The sequence below is a fragment of the Entelurus aequoreus genome, linkage group LG28, assembly GCF_033978785.1.
Source record: "Entelurus aequoreus isolate RoL-2023_Sb linkage group LG28, RoL_Eaeq_v1.1, whole genome shotgun sequence".
NCBI classification, from domain to species: Eukaryota; Metazoa; Chordata; class Actinopteri; order Syngnathiformes; family Syngnathidae; genus Entelurus; species Entelurus aequoreus.
The window spans coordinates 24,256,918-24,273,436 of NC_084758.1; the positions used below are offsets into that span (position 1 = coordinate 24,256,918).

General features: G+C 36.6%; 1 protein-coding gene across 7 annotated transcripts in view; it reads right to left on the reverse strand.

Moving 5' to 3' along the window:
- The window catches only part of enox2 (ecto-NOX disulfide-thiol exchanger 2), a 491,895-nt gene that overhangs the window by 98,122 nt on the left and 377,254 nt on the right, over window positions 1–16,519 (reverse strand). For all 7 annotated transcript variants that reach the window (XM_062039950.1, XM_062039943.1, XM_062039947.1 and 4 more), the window contains one exon: window positions 1,637–1,870. In XM_062039950.1, the coding sequence (XP_061895934.1) occupies window positions 1,637–1,870 (234 nt within the window). The remainder of the gene's footprint in view (window positions 1–1,636; window positions 1,871–16,519) is intronic.

The window sequence follows — 16,519 nt, forward strand, 5'->3', positions numbered from 1 at the left end:
AGCAAAAAGTAAAAATACTGTTGTGTCTCAAGTCGCCTGCAGTAATGCCTATAGAACACCACTAGGTGACAGTAAATACCTGCTTGTTTACTTTTTGTTCAGTGGTTTTACTTGATTAGAGTTATATTTAGTTTCAGTGATAAAGTTGTTAACTGCCTTTATGAGAGACAAACAAAAAAGGGTAAAATGTTACTCAACCCGCACACATTCTGCTGATTTGACAAAGTATGGATATGTTTTAACTGTACGTTACTTGGCTAAAAATAACATTTCATCAATATCAACATTGCAATGTGTATAAATACAGTGCTTGTATACATGTCTTCACTCTCGAACCAAGGGGCTGATTGGTTATTAGCTCAATATTTCCATAAATATCACAGCAATAAACTCCATGTTGTTATCACCTATTAATTAAGTTAGTCGAGGCTGTGTTTTTTTTTTTTTGTTGTAAAATACATGAAATATGAAAATCTGAAATAATACTTAAAAAATTGGAAAACATCTGAAGTTGAAAAAAAATATTTAAGCACATTATATTTGTATTACACTTTTACGAGAGAGATCATTTTTGGGACCTGGGGTGAAAAACATATATTTTTTTAAATCATGGAGGTAAATATAGTTTTGTATAGTCTAATCACATTATATTTGTATTACACTTCTACAAGAGGGATCATTTCTAAATAAATATTTAAAAATAGATACTTACAATACAACTTTTGGGACCTGATGAGAAAAAGTGTATGATTTTTAAATATAGTATTTTTAAATATACTATTGTATAGTGTAATTCATTTTCCCAGTGAAAACAATCTAAAAAATATCTGAAATTGAAAATTTTATGTAATGAGTAAAAAATATATTAAAATATACTACTGATAACATAGGTTATTTCACTTTTATGAGAAAGGGAAAAGAGGTGAAAAAGTTTTTTGTTTTTTTTTTAAATAATGAGGTAATTATAGAGTATAGTATAATTTATTTTCCCAAAGAAAATAATATAAGAAAATCTCTGAAGTTGAAAATTTAATGTAATGAGAGTAAAGAAATATATTAAAATACATTATTATTTTACATTTGTATGATTATAATTTATTTTCCCAACGAAAAAAATTTGAAGAAAACCTCTGAAATGGAAAATTTTATGTAATGAGAGTAAATAAATATATTAACTTCATTATTAATTACATTTGTATTGTTATAATTTATTTTCCCAATGAAAATAATCTAAGAAAACCTCTTAAATTGAAAATGTAATGTAAGAGAGTAAAGAAATATATTAAAATACATTATTAATTACATTTGCATTATAATTTATTTCCCCAATGAAAATAATCTAAGAAAACCTCTGAAATTGAAAATTGTATGTAATGAGAGTAAATAAATATATTAAAATACATTATTAATTACATTTGTATTATTATAATTTATTTTCCCAAAGAAAATAATCTAAGAAAACCTCTTAAATTGAAAATGTAATGTAATGAGAGTAAAGAAATATATTAAAATACATTTGTGTTATACCTTTATGAGAAGGACCGTTTTGGGGCCAAAGGCTAAAGACTTTAGAAGTTCCATATTATATTAAATTATATTATATTATATAACAACATCATCAGCATTGTTTGCCGACCTTTGATCTTGTCCCCCAGCTGGCTGCACTCGTGCTCCGAGAAGTGCACGATGGGCGGCGGCGAAGGCGGTCGCATGAGATCCTCCTCCATCCTTCGCCGGTGGCGCTCCTCCCTGGCCATCATGCGCTGGTAACACTCCCACTCGTACAGGTCGTCCCTGGCCTGGGCGAAGTCCACGTGGAGGCGGCCCGTGTCCTTCTTGTCCGTGCTGGAGCCCAGGCGGATGCGATAACCTTGGATGGATGGAAGGAGGGTTGCAGCGTTATGACGGGACGGCAGGAATACAACAAACTCAAACAACTGGGCGGATGTGAGCTGGGTGGAACTTTTAAAACCCACGTTAAGGTTTTCGAGCTAGATATTTGAGGGTTTTAAAAACAAGTGAGGTAGGGAACGAGAGACACACCAGAAGGTGTCAAAAACAAGCACGGATTGAAAGTGACAGCGGTGGTTGTGCGGAGGCCTCGGTTTTTGACAGCTGTCAACTTGTTTTTTGAGCATCGCATTCACACGGAAGCGTTTTGTCAATGATGCCTTCAGAACGTGGCCACAAAACACAAACACACACAGATGGTTTTATTGCAGCACACAAGATGGACGAGAGGGAGACAGAGAGCAGGAGACGTGAAAGATAAGAGAATGAAAGGTTCCACACAAGAAGCGGCTTACTCAATATTTGGTGGGCCTTCTTGGATCATCTTCTGCAAATTGTGTTTGGAGCGTTTGGCACTTTATTGATTCTTTCAGTCACCCCTGCAGCCACCATTTTCTTTGTTATCATCTTTACTATTCCTGTTTCCCCACCAGTTAGGAAACGCTTATTTCTGACCACTTTTGTGTCTTTGCTGGATAAAGAGATCTGCTTTTTATGAATGCACCCGACACCTATTTTTATATTTTTTAAACTGGATACTGTATATCACTGTGCCTTGTCCAATATTGCACTTTGTCAGTATGCAGATTTTCTCAATGGCTATTTTTTATATATAAATCTTGGTCTGGTTCCCCCTTATTTGTGTTATTTTATGTGTAGAGACTCCAGTCGCTACAGTTTAAAGGGAAACTGTACTTTTTTCACAATCATTATGAGAGACAAAAACACACTTTTTTAAAAAGGATTTTAAAGATGATAAACGCTTGGAAAATGTGGCTAATGGGAGTTACTGTTGTAGCCTTCAAAGCCTCTAAAACAACTTCAAAACCCTTTATCAACGTTTTATATACACACTGCAAGTATATATATATATATATATATATATATATATATATATATATATATATATATATATATATATATATATATATATACATATATATATATATATATATATATATATATATATATATATATATATATATATATATATATATATATAATGTAGTAACAGACACCTTCATAATAATATGTAATATGTACAATATACACACTGCAAGTATATATATAATGTAGTAACAGACACCTTCATAACAATATGTAATATGTACAATATACACACTGCAAGTATATATATTATGCAGTAACAGACACCTTCATAATAATATGTAATATGTACAATATACACACTGCAAGAATATATATAATGCAGTAACATACACCTTCATAACAATATGTAATATGTTTTATATACACACTGCAAGTATATATATATAATGTAGTAACAGACACCTTCAAAACAATATGTAATATGTACAATATACACACTGCAAGTATATATATAAAGTAGTAACAGACACCTCCATAACAGTATGTAATATGTTTTATATACACACTGCAAGTATACATATAATGTAGTAACAGATACCTTCATAACAATATGTAATATGTACAATATACACACTGCAAGTATATATATATAATGTAGTAACAGACACTTTCATAACAATATGTAATATGTTTTATATACACACTGCAAGTCTATATATAATGTAGTAACAGACACCTTCATAACAATATGTAATAGGTTTTATATACACACTGCAAGTATATATATATAATGTAGTAACAGACACCTTCATAACAATATTTTATGTTTTATATACTCACTGCAAGTATATATATATATAATGTAGTAACAGACATATATAATGTAGTAACAGACACCTTCATAACAATATGTAATACGTACAATATACACACTGCAAGTATATATATATATATAATGTAGTAACAGACACCTTCATAACAATATTTTATGGTTTATATACTCACTGCAAGTATATATATATATAATGTAGTAACAGACATATATAATGTAGTAACAGACACCTTCATAACAATATGTAATACGTACAATATAAACACTGCAAGTATATATATAATGTAGTAACAGACACCTTCATAACAATATGTAATATGTACAATATACACACTGCAAGTATATATATATAATGTAGTAACAGACATATATAATGTAGTAACAGACACCTTCATAACAATATGTAATACGTACAATATAAACACTGCAAGTATATATATATAATGTAGTAACAGACACCTTCATAACAATATGTAATATGTACAATATACACACTGCAAGTATATATATAATGTAGTAACAGACACATTCATAACAATATGTAATATGTACAATATACACACTGCAAGTATATATATAATGTAGTAACAGACACCTTCATAACAATATGTAATATGTACAATATACACACTGCAAGTATATATATAATGTAGTAACAGACACATTCATAACAATATGTAATATGTACAATATACACACTGCAAGTATATATATAATGTAGTAACAGACACCTCCATAACAATATGTAATATGTACAATATACACACTGCAAGTATATATATAATGTAGTAACAGACACCTTCATAACAATATGTAATATGTACAATATACACACTGCAAGTATATATATAATGTAGTAACAGACACATTCATAACAATATGTAATATGTACAATATTTACCCTATTTTGGTCATTTTAATCATTGTCGGAACTAATTCCTCAGTCCATTTATTTCCGTTTCCATGGAAAGGCACCTGCAACTTCTGGCAGCTGCGTGTTTCTACTTCCGGAAAAAAAGGCGTGTGTGTCTTCTAATCATAGCAGGTCTGGTAACAAACAACGAAAACGACTATTTTTAGGCAAATGATGATTCACAACCTTATAATTTTGGTGCTGAATAAGGATGAACTGCTGCTTCTAGAAGCGAGCACGAAGGAAGGGTGAGACGTTGGAGCAGACGGAAGCAGAGAGAGTGAGGTGAAAGTGACTTTAATGCTGAAAATGTGGAATTTGGAGCCAAGCTATTTAGACATAAATGGAGTGCGTACACAAAATAAACCGGAAATAACATCCCTGGCTAGCTGAATCAAACAGTGAGTCACTTTATGATCAATCATGCTACACGCAGCACGTCATGCGTGTTATTACAACTACAGTACATTCACCGTCTAGCTAGCTGTGTACAAACAAAACATGAAATACTTTACAGATACTGCAATATGATTGTTCATGTTTTTCAGTCAGTACAGGTTGGTGTTCTATCGCATTGTGTTGTGCTTACAAACTCAAACGCGTTTTGTGTTGTTGTAGAAGCTAGCTTATCTCTTGCCGTAGTTAGCTTTTACGGCTAATACCGTAGCATGCTAGAAAGAGTATCTCAGTGTTTGCTCGTACAATAAAAATGTTGCAACAGCTTGGTTATAATACAGGTTACGGAACGTAAATGAAGTATTGTTGACGGTTTTTGAATGCATTCTTGGAACCCTCTTGCACCGTTAATGAAAACGAGCGATAAAGAAAACGAAAATGGCATTTTATCGGGTACATTCTCATTTATCGTTCCATTAATTGACTTATCGGTCAAGGCCTGTATAGAGACAGAATACGTTCCTACATAAGGTACATGAAGAGGTAGAGGGTGTACGTAGGGCAGGTATAGTCAAATAAATTATTTTAGGGACCATATTTCCAGGAAGCAAACTATTAGTCTTATTTTGTACATTCCAGGAGAACCAGCGTCTTCTACAGAGTTATTAGCGATCTCCGGTTGGTAAGGACCTTCTGCAGAAACTTGAGTCCCTCAAGTTTTTTGAACTGAACTCATGGGCCACCAGTTAAATAGCCCAAATGATGAAAAAGAGAGGACTTAAAATGGAACCCTGTGGAACACCATAAATAAATAAGTCAAATGACTACTGACTACAGCGCTCAGTTACATAAATCTCATTAGGAAACAAAATGTAACAGACAAAAAGGAGAGGACTGTAAGGGGTGTCTTGAGGAACGTCTCCGTTATGTAAATAACAAGTTTGGACCCCAGTGTTCCATGTTTAAAATGTCAATACAAAGACCTGCTAATGTGTTTATAGGGGTCCAAATTCCTCGTTACAACAGGAGCCTTGAAATATTTGTGATCAACACATGCTTTCATATCATTTGACAAGTTTTATGATTAAGATTCTAATCAAGAGTAAGATGACTAATTCAGTGTTAATATTTAAGTGGGCCCTGGTTATATACCCATGGTATAGAAGGTGTAAAAATAGGGTGTAAATAAAGTTTAAAAAGAGTGTGTATGTACTAGGGTTGTACGGTATACCGGTACTAATGAATTAAAAACGGCGTGCCGTGGTCACATTGTGACATTGCTGGTTTTACAAGGCGAGGCACATGTTAGGCAACGCACACGCACAGACTACTTAGAAGCAGAAACAGTGTAGAGACAGAAAAGGGAGAATGGACGCATTTCGGCTGAAAAAAACAACGAAAAAGGTGAAGCTGTAACACTGAAGTGTCCATCCGCAGTGTTGTAGCTACTTCTAAATCACTAATCCTCGCCTCCATGGCGACAAATAAAGTACGTTTCTTACAAGTATCATCCCTGCAGGACGAGGAATAGCACACCGTAGGAGGATACAATAGCTAACCTTTTTTTTTTTGGCTATATTAGTCTATTTATACCTGCAATGTCCTTTCCATCATTGTAACTGAGCTACTGTGTTGAACAATTTCCCTTGTGGATCATTAAAGTTTGTCTAAGTCTCTAAGTCTAAGTCTAACCGCTAACAGCAAGCTGGAGCTTCTGAATGTAAACAAAATAATGGGTCTACACAGATACCGAGTGTAATGATACCAAATACAAGAGCCTTATATAGTTGATACTACAATGGTTACATAGATTTAACTACAGTTGTAAACAAATGCCACGGGTGGATCTACACAGACATCGACTGTAACGATACCAAGTACAAGAGCCGTATATAGTCTGAACTACAATGATTACCGTATTTTCCGCACTATAAGGCCCACCAGATTATAAGGCGCACCTTCAATGAATGGTCTATTTTAAAACTTTGTTCATATATTTATTTATCATTTATATAAGGCGCACCGCACCGCATTATAAGGCGCATAGAATAGACGCTACAGTAGAGGCTGGGGTTACGTTATGCATCCCGTAGTTGCGAGACCTGTTGTGGCTCAATATTGGTCCATATATAAGGCGCACCGGATTATAAGGCGCACTGTCAGCTTTTGAGAAAATTGGAGATTTTTAGGTGCGCCTTATAGTGTGGAAAATACGGTACATCGATATGTCCCTGGACACATGAGGACTTTAACTATGACCAATGTTTGATCCTGTAACGACGTGGTATCGGATTGATACCCAAATTTGTAGTATCACCTACAACTTATGTTAAGTATCCAAACAACAGAAGAATAAGTGATTATTACATTTTAACAGAAGGGTCGATAGAACATGCTAAAACAGAAAGTAAGCAGATATTACCAGTAAATAATCCATCATCATTTTGACAAAAAATATATTACTGCACACTTCAGCAGCCAATTAGGAGCCTTTGTTTGTTTACTTACTGCTAAAGAGAAGTTGTCTAGTATGTTCACTATTTTATTGAATGACAACATTGTTCTTTGATTGCAATAAGAAACATATGTTTAATGTATCATAAGACGTTATGTTAAAATAAAGCCAATAATGAAATGCGAAATTTCCCTTCATTTTGAAAAGTATCAAAATACATTTTGGTATTGGTACCATAATTTAGGCATCGAGGCAAACCTAGTACACACAGGGTGTAAGGCGATGTATACAGACTGTGTATAGGTTATTCAGAGAGGTGTAGGATGTGTAAAACTAGTCTAAAAACGATGAACATAATAAAGATACATAATCATACACTCTACCTATACCATTATGCAAAGGAAATACACTATATTGCCAAGAGTATTTGGCCACCCATCCAAATGATCAGAATCAGGTGTCCTAATCACTTGGCCCGGCCACAGGTGTACACAATCAAGCACTTAGGCATGGAGACTGTTTCTACAAACATTTGTGAAAGAATGGGCCGCTCTCAGTGATTTCCAGCGTGGAACTGTCATAGGATGCCACCTGTGCAACAAATCCAGTCGTGAAATGTCCTCGCTCCTAAATATTCCAAAGTCAACTGTCGGCTTTATTGTAAGAAAATGGAAGAGTTTGGGAACAACAGCAACTCAGCCACCAAGTGGTAGGCCACGTAAACTGACAGAGAGGGGTCAGCGGATGCTGAAGTGCATAGTGCAAAGACTTCCTGCACAGTCAGTTGCTACAGAGCTCCAAACTTCATGTGACCTTCCAATTAGCCCACGTGCAGTACGCAGAGAGCTTCCTGGAATGGGTTTCCATGGCCGAGCAGCTGCATCTAAGCCATACATCACCAAGTCCAATGCAAAGCGTGGGATGCATTGGTGTAAAGCACGTTGCCACTGGACTCTAGAGCAGTGGAGACGCCTTCTCTGGAGTGATGAATCACGCTTTTCCATCTGGCAATCTGATGGACCAGTCTGGGTTAGGAGGTTGCCAGGAGAACGCTACATTTCGGACTGCATTGTGTCGAGTGTGAAATTTGGTGGAAGAGGAATTATGCTGTGGGGTTGTTTTTCAGGAGTTGGGCTTGGCCCCTTAGTTCTAGTGAAAGGAACTTTGAATGCTCCAGGATACCAAAACATTTTGGACAATTCAATACTCCCAACCTTGTGGGAACAGTTTGGAGCGGGCCCCTTCCTCTTCCAACATGACTGTGCACCAGTGCACAAAGCAAGGTCCATAAAGACACGGATGACAGAGTCTGGTATGGATGTACTTGACTGGCTTGCACAGAGTCCTGACCCGTACACCTTTGGGATGAATTAGAACAGATACTGAAAGCCAGGCCTTCTCGACCATTATCAGTGTGTGACCTCACCAAGGCGCTTTTGGAAGAATGGTCGAAAATGTCTATAAACACACTCTGCAACCTTGTGGACAGCCTTCCCAGAAGAGTTGAAGCTGTAATAGCTGCAAAAGGTGGACCGACATCATATTGAACCCTATGGGTTAGGAATGGGATGCCACTTCAAGTTCATATGTGAGTCAAGGCAGGTGGCCAAATACTTTTGGCAATATAGTGTATATATGTAGTGTTTACTGAAGGCCGCTGCCTTTAACGAGATGACGTAAAGAATGCAAGCAGGTCAACTTCCTTTCCTCCCTTCACACTTACTTCAACTTACACCCGTGATGACTCGAAGGCGTAAAAGTGAAGCAAACCTTTAAAAGGACTCGCTGTGTTTTGCCTGCAGTGTAAATGCGTGTGCATGCGTTCCGACCTAAAGCTGCAATGAAGTCAAGTGTGACTCACTCGAGTCAAGAGACAGAGGGGGTGACTGTGGCGTGAGGGGGAGGGAAGGGGCTTATAATGACATGTGGGATTGTGCAAACAGGAAAAGAAATGAGCCAGAGTTCGGGGGTTTTAAACTTGAGTCTGCCCCCTCGTTTGCGCACTGCTGATGCTTTGGGCTCCCAGGCTAGAACCACTTCAATATTTCATGCTGGTGATGTGTGAGTGAGTGAGTGAGTGTGTGGGCAAACTACTAGCTAATACATGAAGTGGAGCTGCACATCATCCTGCAAGCACACAGTCAAAGTTACATGGTCCCCGTTTATGCTCCACACCAAGTCAGATTTTTTTGCCCTCAAGTGGCACGGAAAAATCTAAACTGGCAGTCCAAAGTGCTTCAAATCTGATCTTTTGGCATCAGATTCAGGCCACATCAGGAGGTAGTCCTGAATCCGATTGGAATCTGATCTTTTCAAGTGTGACTTCAGTCTAAACGCAATGTGACCTGAATGTGATTTTATTCGTCAGCTACGTCACTCGTAGTCGCCAGCGGAAGTGGATATTTCATCACAACATGCGGTTTCGGTTTTTATTTAAGACGACCAAGTTTCCGGTGCGTCACTTGTCAATAGTGCACAAATAATAGGATTGATGTAATATATGAACATATATTTTGATTCAGAATAAATATTGATTGTTGAAAGACCCGAATTGACTCTGTGGTGCATTTGTTTACATGTGAGTTGACAAATAAAGCTGATGTCTGTGTCTCCTCTACTTAACAGCCACAAAAAGATTACAACCCTTCCAAATATATTACACTATATACAAACCCCAAAACCAGTGAAGTTGGCACGTTGTGTAAATAGTAAATAAAAACAGAATACAATGATTTCTAAATCCTTTTCAACTTATATTCAATTGAATAGACTGCAAAGACAAGATATTTAACATTCGAATTGGAAAACTTTGTTATTTTTTTTAAATATTAGCTCATTTGGAATTTGGTGCCTGCAACATGTTTCTAAAAAGCTGGCACAAGTGGCAAAAAAGACTGAGAAAGTTGAGGAATGCTCATCAAACACTTATTTGGAACATTCCACAGGTGAACAGGCTAATTGGGAACAGGTGGGTGCCATGATTGGGTATAAAAGCAGCTTCCATGAAATGATCAGTCATTCACAAACAAGGATGAGGCGAGGGTCACCACTTTGTGAACAAATGCGTGAGCAAATTGTTTAAGAACAACATTTCTTAACCAACTATTGCAAGGAATTTAGGGATTTCAACATCTACTGTCCGTAACATCATCAAAAGGTTCAAAGATTTTGGAGAAATCACTGCACGTACCATTGAATGCCCATGACCTTGGATCCCTCAGGCGGTACTGCATCAAAAAGCGACATCAGTGTGTAAAGGATATCAACACATGGGCTCAGGAACACTTCAGAAAACCTCTGTCAGTAACTACAGTTGGTCGCTACATCTGTAAGTGCAAGTTAAAACTCTACAATGCAAAGCGAAAGCCATTTATCAACAACACCCAGAAACGCAGCCGGCTTCGCTGGGCCCGAGCTCATTTAAGATGGACTGATGCAAAGCGTAAAAGTGTTCTGTGGTCTGACGAGTCCACATTTCAAATTGTTTTTGGAAACTGTGGACGTCGTGTCCTCTGGACCAAAGAGGATAAGAACCATCCAGATTGTTATAGGCGCAAAGTTGAAAAGCCAGCATCTGTGATGGTATGGGGGTGTATTAGTGCCCAATTTACACATCTGTGAAGGCACCATTAATGCTGAAAGGTACATACAGGTTTTGGAGCAGCATATGTTGCCATCCAAGCAACGTTATCATGGACGCCCCTGCTTATTTCAGCAAGACAATGCCAAGCCACGTGTTACAACAGCGTGGCTTCGTAGTAAAATAGTGTGGGTACTAGACTGGCCTGCCTGTAGTCCAGACCGGTCTACCATGTGTGGCGCATTATCAAGCTTAAAATACCACAGAGACCCCCGGACTGTTGAACAACTTAAGCTGTACATCAAGCAAGAATGGGAAAGAATTCCAACTGAAAAGTTCCAAAAATGTGTCTCCTCAGGTCTCAAACGTTTACTGAGTGTTGTTAAAAGGAAAGGCCATGTAACACAGTGGTAGAAATGCCCCTGTGCCAACTTGTTTGCAATGTGTTGCTGCCATTAAATTCTAAGTTAATGATTATTTGCAAAAAAAAATTTAGTTTCTCAGTTCGAACATTAAATATTTTGTCTTTGCAGTCTATTCAATTGAATATATGTTGAAAAGGATTTGCAAATCATTTTATTCTGTTTTTATTTACGCATTACACAACATTATATTACTTTAATTTACTTTCACGTAAAAATACATACATTTTTAAGGTGTTGTGGCTTTTATTTTATTTTGTAGTAGTAGCGACTTCCTTTGTTTTCACTTTATCGAAGTGCGCATGCAAGTGACGTCAAGGCCACATTGGTGCACATTGGGGCCTGTGCGTGTTTACACTGGAGTGTAAACAGTCAGCTGGAAAAAATCAGATCAAAAAAAACTTTGGCCTGCAGTGTAAACGTCGTCAAAGTCACATGGACACACCCGCAGTGATGCAACAGACCTGCTGTTTGGTTGGTTTTCTGAAACTATACAGGCGCCATAATCTTAATGCAAAATGTTCTTTTCATCCCTCAGGCATTGTTGCAGCAGCCAGTTGTTAATCATCCCGACTACCTTGGACCAACTTTTTGATGGATCACACGTAAATAGTTTGGGAAGACAGATGGCGTGGGATACTACAATACCCATGAGTCTCCACTTCCACGGCTACGGCGGGGCAGGTGTGAGTCAGTGTTGCTGCAAATAGGCTGTTGGCGCGTCCCAGCTGGTAATTTACGGTGAAGGAAAGAAAGGCTGGTTGCTCAGTTTAGTAGGCAGAAACACCCAAAGAGTTGATGGAACATGTTTGTGAGGAAAAGACCATGTCTGTACTCTTGAAGAAAATAATCCATACATTAAAACGGTCACTAAGTGACAAACCCACTCTGTTGTTTTTAAGGATTTACAGGAAAAACCACACAGATGCTCCATTTGTGACAGCTACATTTTTCTGTTTTTAACCACCGGACAATGATTCTCCATTTCAAAGGAGTAGACTGCTGTTTTTAAAGGCTAAAAACAATAAATGTAAGTCAAAGATCCTCTATAATTAATACGATCACTTTTCTTTTATGAAGGACCAAGTGCAAAAATGTTTTCGGACTATAAAGCGCACTTAAAAGCCTTTCATTGTCTCTAAAATCGACATCACGCTTTACATATGTATTTATTCTGGTAGTGATTATTCTGGTTGTGGTAAATGGTGGAATGATATATGACCAGTAGACGTGTGGACTGCAGGTTGATGCCTGTTCAATAAATGACGCTAACAAGTACCAGTAAGCAAGAAACACCAACACTGTTGCTTCATTGAGAATATAGAACAGGAGTGTCCAAACTTTTTGACTGTGGGGCCGAATTGGGCTTAAAAAGGTTTGGCCAGGGGCCGACTGCATGCAAACTAACTATATATATATATATATATATATATATATATATATATATATATATATATATATATATATATATATATATATATATATATATATATATATATATACACACACTACCGTTCAAAAGTTTGGGGTCACCCTAACAATTTTGTGGAAAAGCCTTCATTTCTAAGAACAAGAATAGACTGTCGAGTTTCAGATGAAAGTTCTCTTTTTCTAGCCATTTTGAGCGTTTAATTGACCCCACAAATGTGATGCCCCAGAAACTCAATCTGCTCAAAGGAAGGTCAGTTTTGTAGCTTCTGTAACGAGCTAAACTGTTTTCAGATGTGTGAACATGATTGCACAAGGGTTTTCTAATCATCAATTAGCCTTCTGAGCCAATGAGCAAACACATTGTACCATTAGAACACTGGAGTGATAGTTGCTGGAAATGGGCCTCTATACACCTATGTAGATATTGCAACAAAAACCAGACATTTGCAGCTAGAATAGTCATTTACCACATTAGCAATGTATAGAGTGTATTTCTTTAAAGTTAAGAATAGTTTAAAGTTATCTTCATTGAAAAGTACAGTGCTTTTCCTTCAAAAATAAGGACATTTCAATGTGACCCCAAACTTTTGAACGGTAGTGTATATATATATATATATATATATATATATATATATATATATATATATATATATATATATATATATATATATATATATATATATATATATATATATATATATATATATATATATATATATATATATATATATAATCAATCAATCAATGTTTATTTATATAGCCCTAAATCACAAAAGTCTCAAAGGGCTGCACAAGCCACAACGACATCCTCGGTACAGAAGCCCACACAAGGGACGTCGATGTGAATGACTATGAGAAACCTTGGAGAGGACCGCATATGTGGGTAACCCCCCCTCTAAGTACAGTCCCTAGTGGATCCACATAACAGTGAGAGTCCAGTCCATATTTGGGCCAGCAGGAGACCATCCCGAGCGGAGACAGGTCAGTAGCGCAGAGACGTCCCCAATATATATATATATATATATATATATATATATATATATATATATATATGTATATATATATAGCCTACACATTCATGTATATATGAGTACATATTATAATAATATAATGGATATATAATTAATAATTATTATAATTGGTTATTAAGAGTATGTGAAAGTTCAATTCTTGCGTTGGTTACTTCTGTGACAACCTCTTTAAGGTATTTTAATCAATCAGCTAAAATGCACTATACATGGATAAGTGTGGAAAGAGTGTTTTGCATTTTTCCCATCATGCTTTGAAAAGGATTTGAATGAGTGCAGTTTTATTTTGATTAGACGTCTTTTTTTAATAATGTCCACAAAGTTCAATGAGCAGGTTGGTTTATGTGTGACTGTGTTTGTTAAATGTTTGTGCTGGTTAATTTTATTTTCCTGCACCATGACTAGGGAAGGTTGTTTGGGTTGGGTCATATAAATAAATGCTGTGCTTCCTTGCTACTACAATTAAAGATTGAGTTACTATTGTTGGCCACCAGATGGTGGTAAAAAGGCAGCTAAGAGACTATTTGTATTTGATTGAACTTGTGCCATTGACATTTGGCCCGCAGGCTGTAGTTTAGACACCCCTAATACAGAATATTACACACAACGCTCAAAGATTTGTCAAAATGTTTGAGAACGATTTTGGTAAGCTACAAAGCCGCACAGCTTGAAGGATTGGCAGAGCATTACAGCTACCATAGTCAGACGTACTGTGCTCCAACATACTGTATTATTATGGTGTGTGTATAAGGACTGCAAAATGGCACGTATTAGGAGACATTATCTGGTGTTTTGTTTTGCAATATTACGCAAAACCAACTTTTCATACCTATTGGTAGCTGCTGATGTGTATTTGGGATCTGCACAAGTCTCGGAAATGTGCACGTGTCTACTTATTGTAGTCAATAAGCTCCTTCTTTTTCTCCATCCTCTTGTTGTGGGCCATTTATCCTTCGCCGTTTCTATTTATAATATAAAGAAGCGTACACTTCTAACTTACACCTGTCAGTAGAATCGCTATGTAAGCGCTAAAACTACCGGTACAACAAAGATGATGGGGAGAAGACACTGTTGAAGTGGAGGCACGTAAATAAGACCGTCGACAAAACGGCGCATCCTGAAGAGACGGTCAGAAAGCGGCTTGAAGACGGTCTGCAAAACATAATTTGTGTAAAATGTTGACCCAAGAACCAGCATTACATGTTATGTAGACCACAAGGAAGTCTTTTAAATGTAGAAAAAATATCAAAGATCCTCTATTTAAAAGTTATGTCCTGATCACGATCATGGGATCGGATCGGGGGATATTTGCCTTTTTTAACTGATCTTTACCATAGCTGTGTTTACATGGATCAAGATTGTACTCACGTCAAAGATTCCTTCAAAGTGATGCACGCTTAGGGAGACATAATTACATTTCCGGATTCCTTCTTACACACATGCAGAAGTTGCACGAATCCCAGGAGGGCACGTGTATTGTCAGAACACAGGCTTAAATTTGCTGTAACGAAAGGGGGCATCTATCCACAGTGCGAAGCCGCTTCCATGGTGGAAAACAAACAAAACAAAAAATTTCCAGGTAATATTATCAATGGAGGACGAGAGAAAAATGAATGGCTAAGCATGCTACACACACAAAGAGCAGGATTACACAAGAAGCTAACCGCTAAAACTTCAATGGAAAGTAGGAGTGATCGGTCCAGATGTCGACATTCCCTTTATTTTGAAAAGTACCATATTTTTCGGACTATAAGTCGCTCCGGAATATAAGTCGCACCGGCCGAAAATGCATAATAAAGGGAATAAACATATATAAGTCACAATGGAGTATAAGTCACATTTTTTGGGGAAATTTATTTGATAAAACCCAACACCAAGAATAGACATTTGAAAGGCAATTTAAAATAAATAAAGAATAGTGAACAACAGGCTGAATAAGTGTACGTTATATGAGGCATAAATAACCAACTGAGAACGTGCCTGGTATGTTAACGTAACATATTATGGTAAGAGTCATTCAAATAACTATAAGATATAGAACATGCTATACGTTTACCAAACAATCTGTCACTTCTAATCGCTAAATCCCATGAAATCTTATACGTCTAGTCTCTTACGTGAATGAGCTAAATAAAATTATTTGATATTTTACGGTAATGTGTTAATCATTTCACACATAAATCGCTCCAGAGTATAAGTCGCACCCCCGGCCAAACTATGAAAAAAACGGCGACTTATAGTCCGAAAAATACGGTAGGAGTGATCGGTCCAGATGTCGACATTCCCTTTATTTCGAAAAGTATTGAAAAGTATCGATAATGAGCTAAATAATATTGTTTGATATTTTACGGTAATGTGTTAATAATTTCAAACATAAGTCGCTCCTGAGTATAAGTCACGGCCAAACTATGAAAAAAACTGCGACTTATAGTCCGAAAAATACGGTAGGAGTGATCGGTCCAGATGTCGACGTTCCCTTTATTTCGAAAAGCATCGATATACATTTCGGTACCGGTACTAAATTATTGGCATCGGGACAACCCTGATATCTAACAGAACAATTTTAAAGCTATAGCAAAATGTTGGTCAAAGATTGTCTATTGTACTTCTCAGTTTTGAAG